The sequence below is a fragment of the Andrena cerasifolii genome, chromosome 11, assembly GCF_050908995.1.
Source record: "Andrena cerasifolii isolate SP2316 chromosome 11, iyAndCera1_principal, whole genome shotgun sequence".
NCBI lineage: Eukaryota > Metazoa > Arthropoda > Insecta > Hymenoptera > Andrenidae > Andrena > Andrena cerasifolii.
Window position 1 is genome coordinate 8324432 of NC_135128.1, and position 16140 is coordinate 8340571.

At 39.4% G+C, this 16140-nt stretch overlaps 5 protein-coding genes across 5 annotated transcripts; 4 read left to right on the forward strand and 1 right to left on the reverse strand.

Moving 5' to 3' along the window:
• Nucleotides 1-164: 164 nt before the first annotated feature.
• LOC143374862 (mitochondrial 2-oxoglutarate/malate carrier protein) lies at nucleotides 165-2518 on the forward strand. Its single transcript, XM_076823407.1, has 6 exons — nucleotides 165-457; nucleotides 825-1040; nucleotides 1123-1253; nucleotides 1320-1490; nucleotides 1568-1667; nucleotides 1737-2518. Exons 1-6 carry the CDS (start codon nucleotides 399-401, stop codon nucleotides 1936-1938), a joined length of 879 nt encoding a protein of 292 aa, XP_076679522.1. The 5' UTR covers nucleotides 165-398; the 3' UTR covers nucleotides 1939-2518.
• A 152-nt stretch (nucleotides 2519-2670) lies between these two features.
• On the forward strand, nucleotides 2671-6864 carry Rev1 (Rev1 DNA directed polymerase). The gene is made up of 6 exons (XM_076823364.1): nucleotides 2671-3017; nucleotides 3086-4517; nucleotides 4596-5037; nucleotides 5109-6288; nucleotides 6392-6534; nucleotides 6669-6864. Exons 1-6 carry the CDS (start codon nucleotides 2964-2966, stop codon nucleotides 6820-6822), a joined length of 3405 nt encoding a protein of 1134 aa, XP_076679479.1. The 5' UTR covers nucleotides 2671-2963; the 3' UTR covers nucleotides 6823-6864.
• Bur (GMP synthase burgundy) lies at nucleotides 6824-10653 on the reverse strand. Its single transcript, XM_076823383.1, has 9 exons — nucleotides 10495-10653; nucleotides 9747-10000; nucleotides 9435-9647; nucleotides 9061-9358; nucleotides 8431-8908; nucleotides 8109-8350; nucleotides 7867-8037; nucleotides 7347-7778; nucleotides 6824-7257 (listed from the first exon to the last, which is right to left on the reverse strand). The coding sequence occupies exons 2-9, from the start codon at nucleotides 9962-9964 to the stop codon at nucleotides 7156-7158; spliced, it is 2154 nt and encodes a 717-aa protein (XP_076679498.1). The 5' UTR covers nucleotides 9965-10000; nucleotides 10495-10653; the 3' UTR covers nucleotides 6824-7155.
• A 206-nt stretch (nucleotides 10654-10859) lies between these two features.
• Nucleotides 10860-12217, forward strand: LOC143374864 (cytochrome b5 domain-containing protein 1). The gene is made up of 2 exons (XM_076823415.1): nucleotides 10860-11770; nucleotides 11842-12217. The coding sequence occupies exons 1-2, from the start codon at nucleotides 11306-11308 to the stop codon at nucleotides 12058-12060; spliced, it is 684 nt and encodes a 227-aa protein (XP_076679530.1). The 5' UTR covers nucleotides 10860-11305; the 3' UTR covers nucleotides 12061-12217.
• On the forward strand, nucleotides 12151-15203 carry LOC143374914 (malate dehydrogenase, mitochondrial). Its single transcript, XM_076823465.1, has 7 exons — nucleotides 12151-12156; nucleotides 12997-13075; nucleotides 13152-13447; nucleotides 14292-14549; nucleotides 14635-14767; nucleotides 14839-15041; nucleotides 15114-15203. The coding sequence occupies exons 1-7, from the start codon at nucleotides 12151-12153 to the stop codon at nucleotides 15201-15203; spliced, it is 1065 nt and encodes a 354-aa protein (XP_076679580.1).
• The last annotated feature ends 937 nt before the right edge of the window (nucleotides 15204-16140 follow it).

Genomic DNA, 16140 nt, shown 5'->3' on the forward strand with positions numbered 1-16140 from the left:
TTTAATTTTCGATTATAAAATCTATATTTTGTAATGCAAAGGAATTCTGTATTATCGGCATTATTAACTCTCTTTCAACGTTCTTTATCTGCTGCGGTATTACGAGTATTCACATACTACAAGATGTCGCTGAACGTATAAATATTAGCAACATACAAGTGTGTGTTCGCGGGTGAGGGAGGGATGGAACGATAAGTTGATAATCTTTCATTCCGCTTTTTTTCACCTCGTGACTAGCTACCTCGCGTTCGAGTTCCTCCGCCGTTTACTTGAAAGTTTTGCGAACCTCGTGTTAATTAGATAAAAAGTCATAGATTTCCGAATCGTTTTAATCTGGCCACAGTTGGAGAAGTCTGATTATTGGCTTGACAGTCCGAGTGTCATACAAAATTGTCGAAATGAGCAACCAAAAGACAGTGCCAAATGCAGTAAAGTTCCTTATTGGAGGAACCTCAGGGTTTGTTTTACTGTTTCTTTATTGTTTTGCGAATAATTTCATGACAAGCAACATACGAAACAGTCAAGTGAAGTACATTCACTGGTCGTTCATTTTAATCAGTATTTAGTTCTCATTCATTAGACCTGGGCATTTGAAACATTGCAAGTTCAATAAATACGTAAATTCTTAATACTCGTAAAATATTTCGAATTTTTGCAACAGATAGGAATAATATACCCGAGTTATATAAAAGTATGCAAAGTTTCGCTATATTTTCGAAGATAAAAATAACTTTGCACACTTTGCACTTTATTCCTGGCTGTATTTTTAATCATTCACTGTTATTTAAAAATTAAAAAATAACATACAATTCGTTCTATTGTAGAATGGCTGCAACATGCTTTGTGCAACCATTAGACTTAATAAAAAATAGAATGCAATTAAGTGGCACTAGAACATCAACGCTGACCGTCGTATCTTCCATATTAAAAAATGAGGGTGTCCTAGCTTTTTATTCCGGTTTATCTGCTGGTTTGTTGCGCCAGGGTACATATACAACCACGAGACTCGGTATATATACGTGGCTGTTTGAACTTGCCTCGTAAGTACGCCTTTGCCGTTAAATATTAATGAATCAGCCGCAAAGAACATTGTATGCATTATCCATTCTTGGTTGGTTGAAGAAAAGACAGCCAACCGAGCTTTCTTATGAAAGCATTGATAGGTAGTGCTGCTGGTTCTGTAGGAGCGTTTGTAGGTACTCCTGCTGAAGTTGCTTTGATTAGAATGACTGCCGACGGCAGATTACCTCTCGGTATGTCCTGAGTTCGTTGGTAATTCAGTAGGATATTCACGATTCTGAATGCTGTTATACTTTTAGCTGAGAGGCGTAATTATAAAAATGTATTTAACGCGCTGGTCCGCATAGTCAGAGAGGAAGGTGTTTTAGCATTATGGAGGGGTACTCTTCCAACTATGGGAAGAGCTATGGTTGTAAATGCAGCTCAACTGGCATCGTATTCTCAAACTAAAGAAGTTTTACTCAATACTGGTTCGTACATGCACCATCGAATGACACACGAATGGCAATCCGTTTGCTACAGTATTCTCTTTTCTCTGTCTGAATAGGCTATTTTCAAGAGAATATTACTTTACACTTTGTAAGTTCCATGATTTCCGGTTTAGTCACGACTATCGCTTCTATGCCAGTTGACATTGCTAAGACAAGGTAAATATCGTACGAGACTAAGCTATCGGCGTAAATGCAGAAGCGCATTCACAAATTAATTTCTTGCAGAATACAGAACATGAAAATTGTGGACGGTAAGCCTGAGTTTAAAGGTGCGATAGATGTCATAATTCGGGTTTGTCGAAATGAGGGACTGTTTTCATTGTGGAAAGGCTTCTTTCCTTATTACGCTCGTTTAGGCCCGCATACTGTGCTGACGTTTATCTTCTTAGAACAAATGAACACAATGTATAAAACGTACATTGCCTAATCGCAAGCGAGACTTGAAGTTGATGTACATGCCATATACTCATTGAAGTAGCTAAATCTGTTAAAATATTCCAAATACTTAGTTGACGTTCTGCCCCATGCTTAATTCTTCCAAACCATATATTTGTAAAAAATAACATTCACTGTCCAGTACAGTGTTCGACTAGATTTGCTAGTCACCATTTGCTCCATATATGTAATATGTACAAAATGCATGTAGAGATAAAGATATAGTTGCTTTACCAACATCACTTTATTTTCTGTAAATCCAACTTTTACGAACAAAAAAACGGTACATTCTGTTAACATTCTCCTGAGATAACAAATCGTTTGATACGATTTCTATTTTGTTATTACTGCGAAGTTTATTGTTTTGTAATGTTTGTATGTAAATGATATGATATCGTGAAGCTGTTGACTGCCAAAATATCGGCAGTGTATGTTTTTTATAAAACCCGTACGAATGAGAATCGATGAAATGTATGAGCTATAGTGCTTACTAATATCTATAGTTACTACCATTATAGTAGTACACGAATTGTATACATACTGTTGAATAAATGAACAAAGTTATTTTTGGACGTTAATGCGTTTTCATTGACAAATTTTAGATATTCTCCGGAATGGAGCCACTTGGTTTAATGTGTTTAAACGTTTTGTATAGTGCATACTGCATCATAAGGCTACTAAAGCAGGATGAACTTTCGTCACATGGCCTACATCGGCCGTGATAATTTGTGCATGGCATTGAAAGTCGTTTAACAAGTATAATGGAATGTACCATGTTTTAAACTTGTTTGTCCGTTTTATTCGCGCTTTCAAATAATGCATCGAACCAAATAGGAACTCTACGAAGCTTACAATTTTTCTCTAGTAAGGTTATACGAAGCCGAGCTAATTTATTTTATTCATAATGTTTAATAAGTACAGATATTATGTGCATAAATCAATACGATAGTTGCGTTTTAATGTCATATTCTTGAAAATTATTATGCGGTGTTCCTATCTCATTGAGAATTATTTACAATGTCAAAAAAGAAGAAAGGTGAAGCTTGGGGGGAAAATGGATTTGAAGAATGGGTATGTAAAGAATAGTTAGTTCTCTATCTTAAAATTAAGGAAAATGGATCTAGGTACAATGGTTTTAGGGTGGGTATATGGCTGCTAAACAAGCAAAATTGGAAGAGCAATTTTTAACTGAAGCAAGCAAAGAATTTGAAAATGCGTCAAGCATATTTCAAGGGATCGCAATTTTTGTAAATGGCTACACAGACCCAAATGCAGATGAATTGCGTCGTTTGATGATGGTACATGGTGGTATATACCATCACTATATGAGACGACAGGCTACGACTCATATTATTGCATCCAATTTGCCATATTCTAAAATAATATTATATAGAAAAAGCCAACATCCAATTCCTATATGTAAACCTCAATGGATTGTAGATAGCATAAAAGCTGGCAGAGTTTTAAATTTTCAAAAGTATCTACTGTACTCAAATCACACAGGCATTCAGCCGCAATTGAAATACAGAATACAAGATAAAGAAAATGAAACCGATTCGGTTACTTTAAATACACACACGATAGAAAGAGATAAAGAAATGACCGTTTCAAAGAACAAGGGTGATAACGGAAATGGAATAACAAGCACAGCTACAAAACAAGGAATTTCAAGCTCTGCAGGAGCTCACAGTTCAAAAGATGCCCGTTCAACGAAAGATTCAGGATTCATCTCAGAATTTTATAATCATTCCCGTTTACATCACATTGCAACAATGGGAGCCACGTTTAAAGATTATGTTAATGAATTGAGAGATAAAAGCAATGGGAAATTACCTGGCCTCGCAAGATTAAGCGAGTTAAAAGACACAAAATTATTTAGAGCATCGTGTGGCTCTAATTCCAGCTTTAATAATGAAATACTTGATTTACAAGAGGGGAATAAGACAGGAGTTAATTCACAATCTATTATAATGCATATAGACATGGATTGTTTTTTTGTGTCAGTGGGTCTTAGAGAAAGGCCAGAGTTGAAAGGTCAACCTGTTGCAGTAACACATGCAAAGGGTAATAAACACCCTACTAAAAATAGGAAAGAAGCTTCAGATGACAATGGGGATGATGAACTAGGATCACTGTCAGAAGTTGCTTGTTGTTCTTATGAGGCAAGAAAAGCTGGGGTGAAAAATGGGATGTTTCTAGGGGAGGCATTAAAAATATGTCCTAATTTGAAGACAATGTCTTATCATTTTGAAGGCTACAAAGACGTTTCCTACATGTTATATGATACTGTAGCATCATACACATTGAACATTGAGGCAGTCAGTTGTGATGAGATGTATGCAGATTGTACAAAAATAGTTGAGGAATCTTGTTTAATGCCAATGGAATTTGCATCTATAATTAGGCAGGAAATAAGGGACAAAACAGGTTGCCCTGTATCAACAGGATTTGGAAGTAATAAATTGTTGGCAAGGCTAGCAACAAGGAAAGCCAAGCCTGATGGTCAATTTTACATGACACAGGAACATATCGAAACATGCATTGGTACCTTGAACGTCCAAGATTTGCCAGGTACAGGTTGCGTTTCTCTTGATTTCATTATTTTTGTAGGATCATTAATTATCAGGTGATTGATTTGATGCACACTAGGGGTTGGCTGGACGACAACGAACAAGTTAAACGATATTAATGTACGCACGTGTGCAGAATTGCGAGCCATTTCGTTATCGGCGTTACAAAAAGAATTTGGGAAAAAAACGGGGGAAGTTTTGCACAATATGTGTCGGGGCATAGATAATTCGAAGCTTAATTTAGAGCATATTAGAAAATCGGTCTCCGCCGAAGTTAATTATGGGATAAGGTTCGAGTGTAACCAGGATGCGATAGATTTTTTGACAAAGTTATCTGAGGAAGTGTGTAATCGATTGAAAAAAGCCAACGCGAGGGGTAGATGCATCACATTGAAACTTATGGTCAGGGCCAAAGAAGCGTCTAAAGAAACTGCAAAGTTTATGGGTCACGGGTTGTGCGATAACACCACCAAATCAAAGAATCTCATCGCTCCTATCGACGATGTTGATATTGTAACGAAGTAAGTCATTTCTTTTGGACTTCTATCCGAGGTATGTGAATGAAAGAATAATATGTTCGTGTGCACTCCAGGGAAGTCATCTCTCTTTGGAATCAAATGCAAACAGTGCCCGAGGACGCAAGAGGCATCGGTATACAGATAACCAGATTAGAAATATTGAAAAGCAAATCGCGCGATATAACTTTAACGAGTTTCATTAATAAGAATAAGCAAACTAGTACGATCTGTCGATCAATCGAAGTAAATAAGCCTAATGAAATTCAGTCATCAACAGTCATCGAAAAAGCAAGTCTCGATAATCAACTCAATCAGCAGATGCCAGCTAATATCAATGAGTCGATTCTTTCTGAACTTCCAGAGGAAATTCGGAATGAAATTTTACACTTGCAAAAAAATCAGAATTTGGTTACTGTAGGGAATCCGAAAAAAACAAATGCTAATGTATCAAAAGTAAATGAGAAGACGTCACAAAAGCAGGTGCAAATGCGTCCTGAGAATTTTTTCAAGCAAACGAAGTCTGGCATTCCGAGATCGACAAAGGTGGAAATGCCACCAATACAAGAAATCGATATGTCCGTTTTGATAGAGTTACCCGAAGATATACGAAATGAAATACTGAACGAATACAGTACCAAAAAGAATCAGAGTAAGTCGGATGGCACCGTAGATCAAGACGGTGGTTCATCTTCTACTAGCAAAACAGTAACTGCAAGAGTTACTCACGATGACCAAAATATATCCTTTTCACAAGTGGATCCAGAATTTCTGGCTGCTTTATCGGAAGATTTGAAACGCGATGTTCAATTGTACTGTAAGGCTAAAAAAACGGAATCTTCAAAAACAGACAAGGATGAAGTAGTTCGTACTGGTGGACCGACGAGAATTCAGAATGGTAGAAAAGAGAGCAAAAAAGTTGAACGTAATTCGAAAGCGAAGAACGTCGGAAAAAATTCTAAAACAGCTGCGCCGAAAAATAGCAAAAAGAAGGGTATACAGGCTGCGTTCAACACTTTAGGGGCTAAAAATGAGGCTGAGAGTGCATCGAGTAAGAGGAATAGTAACTCAATTATCAAATCTATAATAGCTCGTACGGAAATAAGTGAAATTGCTACTGATCGAGTTACTACGGACGATACCGAGGCCATTCTTTCTCACAATCGTACTATATCGGAAGATAATGAAAGTGCCACTCAACATCAAGACATTTTAATCGATCTTGTAAATAGACTACTTAATCTACCTCTAAAACAGGTAGCGTTTAATGATTATTTTATAATGATTATTTATTTATACCTATAGATAGCATTATACCATTCCGTTGGGTTCGATGCAAATATAAAATGCACGGTTACAGGTGAAGATGCAGATCCAAGTATGGATAACTAACTCTAAGATCGTGAACGAAGTAGACTTTTTATCACTTGCAACATTTCTTAGTATGCTTCCGGAGAAGAAACGCATCGAAGATTTGCACGTTCTGTTGAAAACCATGCATAGGTAATTTATATTTGTATATGCTATGCGCACTTTTATAGCGGGTGGTTATTACAAGTCGTATAAACACACAGGTTTGTCAGAGATAGAGATCGTTTTAGTCAATCACGATTGATGAATAATGTTCATATTTTTAGATATATGACAAAAACCGGAGACTGCGTTTGGCATAGGACATATAGGAAAACAGTAAAATATGTTCAACATTATATGCAGATCGAGTACAACAGCAATCTAATGGCACCATCAATTGAATGCAATCATTTGCAGTGTAATAATCATGTGGTGTAAATTCGTTTTTCTTCGGCATTTAATAAATTGATACTTTTTTTTTTACAATAAGGTTAATAAGAAATCTACAAGCAAACGCTCGATACTTACCTTCAATTTGATTGAACACAGTATCAGTTTTCGTTTCTTTTTTCATTTCTAGACAACATATTAATTTACAATTCGGAACATATATGTTTCCAATGAATTTTGCTCAGACTCCTTATAAGTCGATAAGAATTCGTAAAAACCTCGAATTCGTAACGTATTTTTGTAATATATATCTATATATTTGTAGTTACACACAGGGATGGTGAGAAAATAGTAAGGGGGTGAGTTAGGGATGATCATTTACTACTCCCATTCAATAGTTCCCGGTGGCTTAGATGTTAAGTCATACAAAACACGCGAGATACCAGGTAGCGCGGATATTTTCGTTGCCATACTCTTCACGAACTGCGAAAGAGAAAACGGTATTCATTACTATCATTAAAATATCACTTTCGAAATGTTTAGCGATACTTACGAGTACTGTAAGTACTTACGTTTAGCGATAGCTTATCGCCTGGAATAGCCGGAGTGCCAGTCATAAAATCGTTTGTACAAAATGGCCTAAGAACGACTGAACGTTGACACGAAGGTATCCGAGAAGCAGCATCACGATCGAAATGTATGGGAATTAAAATTACTGGCATCTGGCTGATCACTGACATATAGCCACGAGTAGTCAACATTTGGTGTGCTACATGATCCGCTTGCCGGATCATGGCTATCACAGTTGACGTAAGGTGTGTCGGTGTGATATCCGCTACAGGATGTTGCAATTGGCGGCCGAAAATGTAGCACACACGGTTCACGTTGTGACATACACGTGGAATTAATTTCGCAAGGAACAACAGATCCTGCCAGTTTGATGTTTTCGACATGATATCTTCATTAGATAAGCCTACCACGTAGCTATAACTCCTTCGGTCTCCCTGATAACGTCGTTCAATATGACAGGCATTAAATATCGATCGAGATCTATCGTATGCTGAAAACGTTTGAGAATCAAAAAAATCATACTTGTACTCCTACGCTGCGTATAGGCAGCAACGTTGCAGCGATGTGATGACGACTCGAAATTTGACGCAATTGCTGGCGTTCGGCTTCGCTAGTCGCGCTTTCCACGCGATTTAACAGTCCGTGTTTCTTTTGAAGCATTTGCTCGTACTCTGCCATTATTTTAACTATCACCTGGAATGAAAATTCCTTGAATTAGATTGAAAAAGATATAATATTACGAATGGCATTGAGAAGGAGCATGCCTGTGTTTCCGAAAAATCTTTGTCCATGTAAGGTTCGACTGCGCAAAGAATGCGCACAGCAAGGCCAGGTCCAGGGAATGGATGGCGAGTGATCAGGTCTGCTGGTAATCCAAGATCGGATCCTAAATATCTGACTTCGTCTTTATGAAAGTCCTTTAAAGGTTCTACTACTTGACCCTGTGCTCTTAACGCTCGGATGAGTTCGCTATCGTTGTGATGTGTCTTTATCGCCTCTGCTTTACCTGCCAGAAACGTTTGCATCTTGTGTGACTGTACGTTATTTCTTAAGATCTAACGAATTTATTCACGAATATCGATTTACCACTGGCTAATGAACTCGCGCTTTCTATGAGATCAGGCCTGAGGGTGCCTTGCCCGAGGAATACTTCCTCCGGCTTCAAACCCATCTCTGCCATTGCATCATCCGCTACTCTTACGAAAACGTCTCCTATAATTTTCCGTTTTTCTTCGGGACTAATAGTTGCGCACAACATTTTGGTTAATCTAGTTCTCGGGCTGGTTCCTGTCTCGCATATTCCTTTATTGTTCATAGCGTTTGCGTTGGCTACTGGAGGAACATTATCTAAGGGGACAGATGTAGTTCCTTCCATGAAGTAATGCGTGGCATTGACTACTTTCAATTGAATCCCTATTGCCGCCAAGCTTTCCTCCACAAGTTCCGTCTCGTGTTTACGCATGAAGCCGTTATTGATATGCAAAGCTATCACTTGGTCCTTGTTTAAAGCTTTATGTAACAGTGCCGCACATACCGTGGAATCCACACCGCCGCTCACTAACATCTGCGATCGTGTTTTTCTATTTTAATTAACAATCACATTTTCTCCGAAATAATTTATGCGCTGGGTTACGTAATTAAATATTATACACAGCTTACTAAATGCAAATATGATTACACTGGAAATTTCAATTATCGAGTATCTATGCCTCTTACCAGAACTTTCTTGTTGCCAACAGTATCTCTGATATATTGAATGCACTGTGCCTCCCGGTTACGAAGCGTATAGTTGCCGGTAAGACCGGCTATATTAAACAAAAAGTTGTGCAACACGTTACGCCCATTAAGTGTCAGATCTACTTCTGGGTGGAACTGTACACCATATAATGGAATATTTTCACACTCTATCCCTGCTATAAAGTTTGACGATCTGGCAATTGCATTGAAATCATTAGCGATCCTATCTATACTGTCTCCATGAGTTAACAGTACCATTTGTTCTCTCTTCATTCCCCTAAAATAGTTCGCATTTTTTAAAAAATTCATAGATCAGAATGCGGAACAAAAGAAATGTTTTTCAATTCGCTCACATAAACAACCGGCTCTGGGTATCCACTTCAACCACAATCTGGCCATCTTCTCTACCGTCCTTCCTCGCTACTGTACCGCCGAATTCCTTATTCATCATTTGCATGCCGTAACAAATACCTAGTACTGGAATTTTTATTCTAAAGATATCTGGATCGTATCTAGGCGCATCCTCTGCATATACCGAATTTGGCCCTCCAGAGATGATAATAGCTCTATAATTTTTCGTTAAAATAACCGTTAATATATAGATATATGTATATATATTGGATATAATGACAGTATAACATGGTAGGTAATTATGGGGCTCTTACTTATAACCCTTCTCTTGAAGAGTGAATGCAGGAGTGTCAAGAGGCAGAATTTCACTGTAAATATGTAGTTCACGAACCTTTCGATCTATCACTTTACCATATTGTGCACCAGCATCTAAAATAGCCACTTTTTCATCTGTACATGCCATATCCACGGTTTCTTCATCAGCCCTATTATTTCTCTGTGCACGAAACAATCCGTCCGTGCTCTTCTCCATTTCGAAATATCCTGTATTGCTATTGCTAGGAGAACCCTATAAGGATTTAATGGATATAATAAGAAACAAAATAATAATCTGCAACCAGGCAGCTAATATAGACACACTATTATACATTAGGAGTGATATGAGAAAGATTTAATCATATCGAAACTAATTGACTAGCGAATGGTGCAGGTAAAAATGGAACCGAAAGACATAAATATTAACGAAAAATATGACTGAGAGTAAGTGGAAAAGGCTGTTATAACGTGCCACAGCCCAGCATAAGTTCTGACAACTACTGTACATTATGGATATTAGGTCAAATTTCTAAATCTATTGGAAGGAACGCACAAATTTGTTTCAGATGTTTTAACCCATCTACCGGCCGATGTTGAAAAGAAAGAAGATTACTGAACACAGTGTCTCGAAAAAAATAAATAACCGGTCATAAATTCTAAGAGCATGTTTTGTGGAAACTGTTATAATAATACACTCACTACGCGAATCGTTGTCCAAAGGTGCTCGAAGTGTATCGAAAAACTTACCAGATTATATGATGAATTGAATATTTCACGCGTAGTAAGTAACGTAAGCACCAAGTAACGTAAAACTAATTACAGCAAAACAGGATGTGCATTCTCTGGACGAGGCAGCCATTCAATCGCCTGCAATACTCACAATATAGCCGCTATGTTCAGCTTGGAAGAATATTCAAGCCCAACATGACAGTGCGAAAGTTCCTAGCGTGAATTGTTCTTTATTCAACGAATCGTTGGGTTTACAGAGAAATACTGCTTCGAGTGTAAACCTTGGGCCATGTTTCTGTAAAAATTCCATATCATGACATTGAAAATCTTATTGAATATTAAGGAAACCGTCTTCATCAAACGGCCCTCCAACCCACCTCTAGGTTTTTTCTCGAATAGGAACAACGTGAAGCTAGCAAAATACGGCATTTATTGAGCAGCATTTTTGGTCATGTTAAGAATTTACATTTCTCGTTCTTTCTGTATTTATATAACATAACGAAGGTGTAGAAATATTTAAAAAAAAGACAGACCTTGTGACGTTTATATAATAGAACTTAATTTCAATATTCTAGCCTAAGTCAACGATATTAAATAAGTGACACTTATTACTAACACCATGATGTCAGGTATTTCCGTAAAATAGATGAATTAATATCAATCTGGAACCAATTAATGTATCCATCAGTGCTAATGGAATATGCAACATCTGTAGAAGTGTAGAGCGCTGTAAGTTCAAACGAAAATCGATCGGAACCAATTCCGGAAGAAGGAAAAGGATATCGTGGATCCCATAGAATGTCAGTCGTGACGCAATTTCCTGTTTTTGATGGAGAACACTATTGCGTGTTCTACAAGTGCTTCAAATGATACTCCCAAGAGGGCCAAATACTTTTTACCGTCGGAAGTTGCGATTCATAACACACCAATTGATTGTTGGGTCTCCTTCAACGATAAAGTATACGATTTAACCGATCTTTGTAAAGATTGGGCTGGCAAAAGAGAAATCAAACCCTTACTGGCTTATGCTGGAAAAGACATAAGCCACTGGTTTGATCACGAGAGAAATGATATTAGATATCACGTGCATCCTCTTACCGGGGTTCTGGTGCCATATTGTCCTCATGGGCCCGTACCGGATGTAATTCCGTGCGAGGTACCTGCATCTACATGGCGACCTCTCGACAAATGCCCTTGGTGGCTCGACGAAAAGTACAGAAAGGGACATTTAACCAAAAACCCAAGGCCATGTAGAATCCTGAACGTGCTCACCGGAACGCAAGTCGTTATAATGGTAGACTTTTTGCTTTCGTAACGAAATGAATCGGGGATAAGAGACAGGGTTAATGAAATAATTTAATGAAGGTCTGCGAGGAGGATTCCATCAAACGCATACAAGAGCGCGCCCTAATTTATAATGCAAATGGAATGTCTTACTCGTGGAAATTCGAGGGGAAGGATTTGGATATCGAATTGACATTAACAGAAAATGGTATTCCCGATGAACGCGACCGTTTCGTCAATTGTGGACTTCCTGACCATTATTACATTCCGTGTCTTATGTGTTACTACGAAGAAGAATGATCTCACTTGAGATTGTATTCAAAACTAGCTTGGAAAAAAAAGGAGTAGATATTTTGGAAATGATAAATTGTCAAACAAGTTTCCTACGATATGGCTGTAAGATTTGAATGCATCTCGAAAGATGGCGCCATGGATCCTCGTCGCGATACTTGCTAGACTCTTGATTAAAAGAACACAAATTATACTTTGTTCACTATATCTTTGCGATATATATGTTATCGCCGAACATTACGATAACAGTTTAAATATCTGCTGTATTCTCATTAAAAATGTTTACGATTGTTCCTTACATTCTCATTTTCACTCTTTTTCGTTAGACAGCTTTTTTAGTCGGTCAAGGATTTATAACAGAATTTCAACACGACGACGTTGCCTTATCGCCAAATGAAAACGTCACTACTCCTTCATTTATTATACTAAACGATTCCTTATTTTGAACACGTTCAAGCAGTTTATTACCTTGTATGGACACACCCTGTTACAAGGACATAAATTCATGTTTTATCCTGCTCTTGATACTTGTTTCTGGAATGTCGTCCAGTTATTTAACTTTGGTTCGCGTTCCGCGTCGTTCCTGAAATTTCTCCAGTACTTTCGTTACATAGAAACGTACTTTAATCTGTTGCATAGAAAACTCGCTATCGTTTGCATACACAGATTTGCGCGCGATAATCATACGCGACGAGTTAATCATTTGTTCGAGCTGTCAAGTAAGTTAGTTCTTCGAAACCGATAGACATCTATTGGTTAAAAAATGTTCAGTATATTGGAGAGATATTTGTAACAATCGTAAGAAGAAAATTTGCCAATATGTGCCCATTTCTGCTCCATGCGTCTCGAAACTTGATGTCGCGTATTTCATATGGAAATGGCCTATATTCTACGATTGGGAGAAACAATTTTCCACACTCTAAAACCGCGCGGAACGCTTCGAAGATATGGCTCTTCGCCATATCCACTTCATTTTCTTCCAAATCCATGAAAGTGGCCGTCCTCGGCGCTGCCAGCAAAACGGGTAATTAGGCAGTTTACGTTTCATTCGCTTGATTTTCCATTCCCCCTCTTATTACGTCATATCCACTGTGCCGCAGGAAGTTGCCTCTCGTTATTTTTAAAACAATCATCCTTGATCGACGAACTGGCAATTTACGATTGCAAATGTACCTACGGTCTCGCGCTGGACTTGAATTACATCGATACGAGATGCAAGGTTAGCACGTGTAATGCCTCCGCGAGATGTCTGAAACAGACGCTCGAAGGGGCAAAAATAGTAATGATCGTTGGGGATCGGGCGATCAAGAAGAAATCGAGCCCGGATGAGATATTGAAACGTAACGCAGATACTTTATCGGACTTGCTACCGACTATCATTAAATACTGCCCTGGGGTAAGCGAGAAGAACTTTTAACAATTATAATTGCACCCGACAATGTTAGAAAATTGTTATGCAAACGGCGACTGATGATCGTTTCTTACGTTCCATCCGGATGATACTGTGCGAAATGTTTTAAACGCGATTCTGCTTATCTGCCTAGATGTACCCTCGAGCGAGTATAACTAATAGACTTCGAAAAAGGCTAATGCGGTAGAAAATACCAGTTTCCTCTTATTATCGCCAAAACAAGGAATCTTTCGTATCGGCAGCTTCAATTAATCGGGGCTACCGTTACCCTAATGTATACGAATTAAGCCATTTGCTTCGAGCTTCCTAGAACGGGACGTTCATGTTCTTTGTCGGTGGATTGGCGATACTGTTAACTACCCCCTTGTCCCTTTATCCTTCAAATTTTATTCGACGCTAGAATTATTCGATCGTATATCCGTATGCCGAGAATAGTACTCATAAAACTGTACATATATGCGACAACGAAAATGTGTTGTGGGGCCGAATAATGGCCCAACGCGTGGCTTTGTACACGGCCGGCCGTAGTTTCATCTGCGTAGCAGCTGACCTCGGCTTTTAACGCCCTCGCAGCTTCATTAATTACGAGCTGGCTGTTTTCGACATTCCTCGCGACAATCCCGACAAGGACAAGGATGTTTGTCGTTGATCGTCTTCCATTATCTTTATAGCGATGACGCGTTTCATTTCGCGGCTCGTCCGTTTCATTCGGCGTGTCTTGACCCGTTAATCTTCCCAATACCGGTACCATCAGTACGTCACAGAATTTTCAATTACACACCTCGCCGCGTCAAGCGCCTTTTCTCCATTTCGCGCTTTATCTCTTCAGGCTATGGTCGCGGTCGTAATGAGTCCGATAAACAGCTTAATACCCCTGGCAGTGGAGATGTACAAAAAGGCCGGAGTTCACGAGTACAATCGGCTTTTCGGCGTAATCAGTCTCGAATGTGTCAGAGCGAACTCTTTCTTCGCCGAGATGGTAGGAATCGAGCCGGAGTGCGTGACAGTGCCCGTGATTGGCGGGAGTTGCCCGGAGACGTGCGTCCCAATCTTTTCTCAGGCGAGGCCTTGCAATAGACTATCACAGGTTAACTATGCCCAGTATCCATTCGGTAGTATGTTACCCCGATCTCTTAATCGCGTGGTTTATTTGTTAATGAATCTGTTAAAAGCAAGAAGCTCTAAGACTGACGAATGCGTTGAGAGTGACCGATGAAGAAATATCGAGGATGAACGAGGGCAACGAGGCGAGCTCTTTCGCTATGGCTTTTGGGGCAGCCAGATTTTGCGTGTCCCTTTGTAAAGGTACCGCCAGAACGCTGCTAACCTGGAATCTAAACGCGATACTCTTCGTAATTGAACGTTATTCAATTTAGCTTTGGGGCACCAACGCGGTGTTGTCGAAAGCGCCTATGTTCGCTCCTGCGTGATACCAGAGATAACGTATTTCGCTGCTCCATTAGAGTTAGGCCCGGACGGGGTTCAGAAACATTTGGGCATTCCACCTCTGAACGATTACGAGTGCAAGCTTCTTAAAGCAGCCGTGCCTGTTCTGAAAAGAGCTATCGCGCTCGGGGAGGTAATAAGAACTTCTACCGTGTCTCCTGCACATTTCAGAGCAAGATAGACATCTTTCTTTGCCGTTTCGCAGGCTCTTGCACTTGGTCACGAGAACATTTCTTCTGAAGTATGCGCGCAGCGTGCTGGTTCGCGTCGACACATGAATTCACCTCGCGTATGACAGTTCCCTTTGTAATTGTATACGATGGACGTGCGATTAAAGCCACACAAAAATTCACCAACCTTCCTGCATTCAGATTACTTATTTAGTGTATATTACTAGATTAACTGTTACCCTTTCGCGGCACTTTTTCACTCCACCCGACGTAAGTATCTCAAAGACGGTTTAGGAATCTCGAGGCTCAGTCTTTAGTCGTTCCATTCATACTGATCGTTATTGACGACAGTTACTGTAAGAGACGCGGTAGGTATCCTTCGAATGATTTACGATCTCATTCAGTCGTGCCTGCTATTAAAATTAACCTGGTTTCATTATGGCTGAAAAGATGACGAGCTCCCCATTCACGTCCAACCACTGTATTTGCCCATTCGAAGCTCGCAACGTTTTAATTGCACGCTCCAGCTTCGGAAGAAAGATTGCTGGATAAGCGTCTCTCCTGCGAAAGTCACGAATTACTCGCGCGCTGGTCGTCGAATTATTTCGCGCACCGAAAGTCTCATTGCTGGCGCTGACAGGTAGCGGAGAAAAATGGAAACAATGGCTCGCAAAGCACAGGAGACTATGAAGCGCCTTGTCGAAGGGAAACACAGTGCTCGAGATCAAGCCACGATAAACCTGCAAAATAGTTCGTGGCGATCGTAATACTCGTCATAGAACAGTAATAAGTTCAATGCGCCATTCCTTTACGAGCAGGTCGGCTGCGTTTGCATGGGACTCTGAACGCATTTATTTCCACGTGAATCAACGAATCCCTGCGCATAAAATTTCGTCCGAATTTTCGTAGAAACTACGAACACAGCGAGCACGGGTTTTGGCTGGGGTAAATGCAAGCCAAGGAGATATTAGAAATCATGAACGTTACGAGTAGAAGGTCCCCTTTGACGTGGCCATTTAAATAGGTATTATATCGAAATCCTTGGCTTGTTATAACGGCATT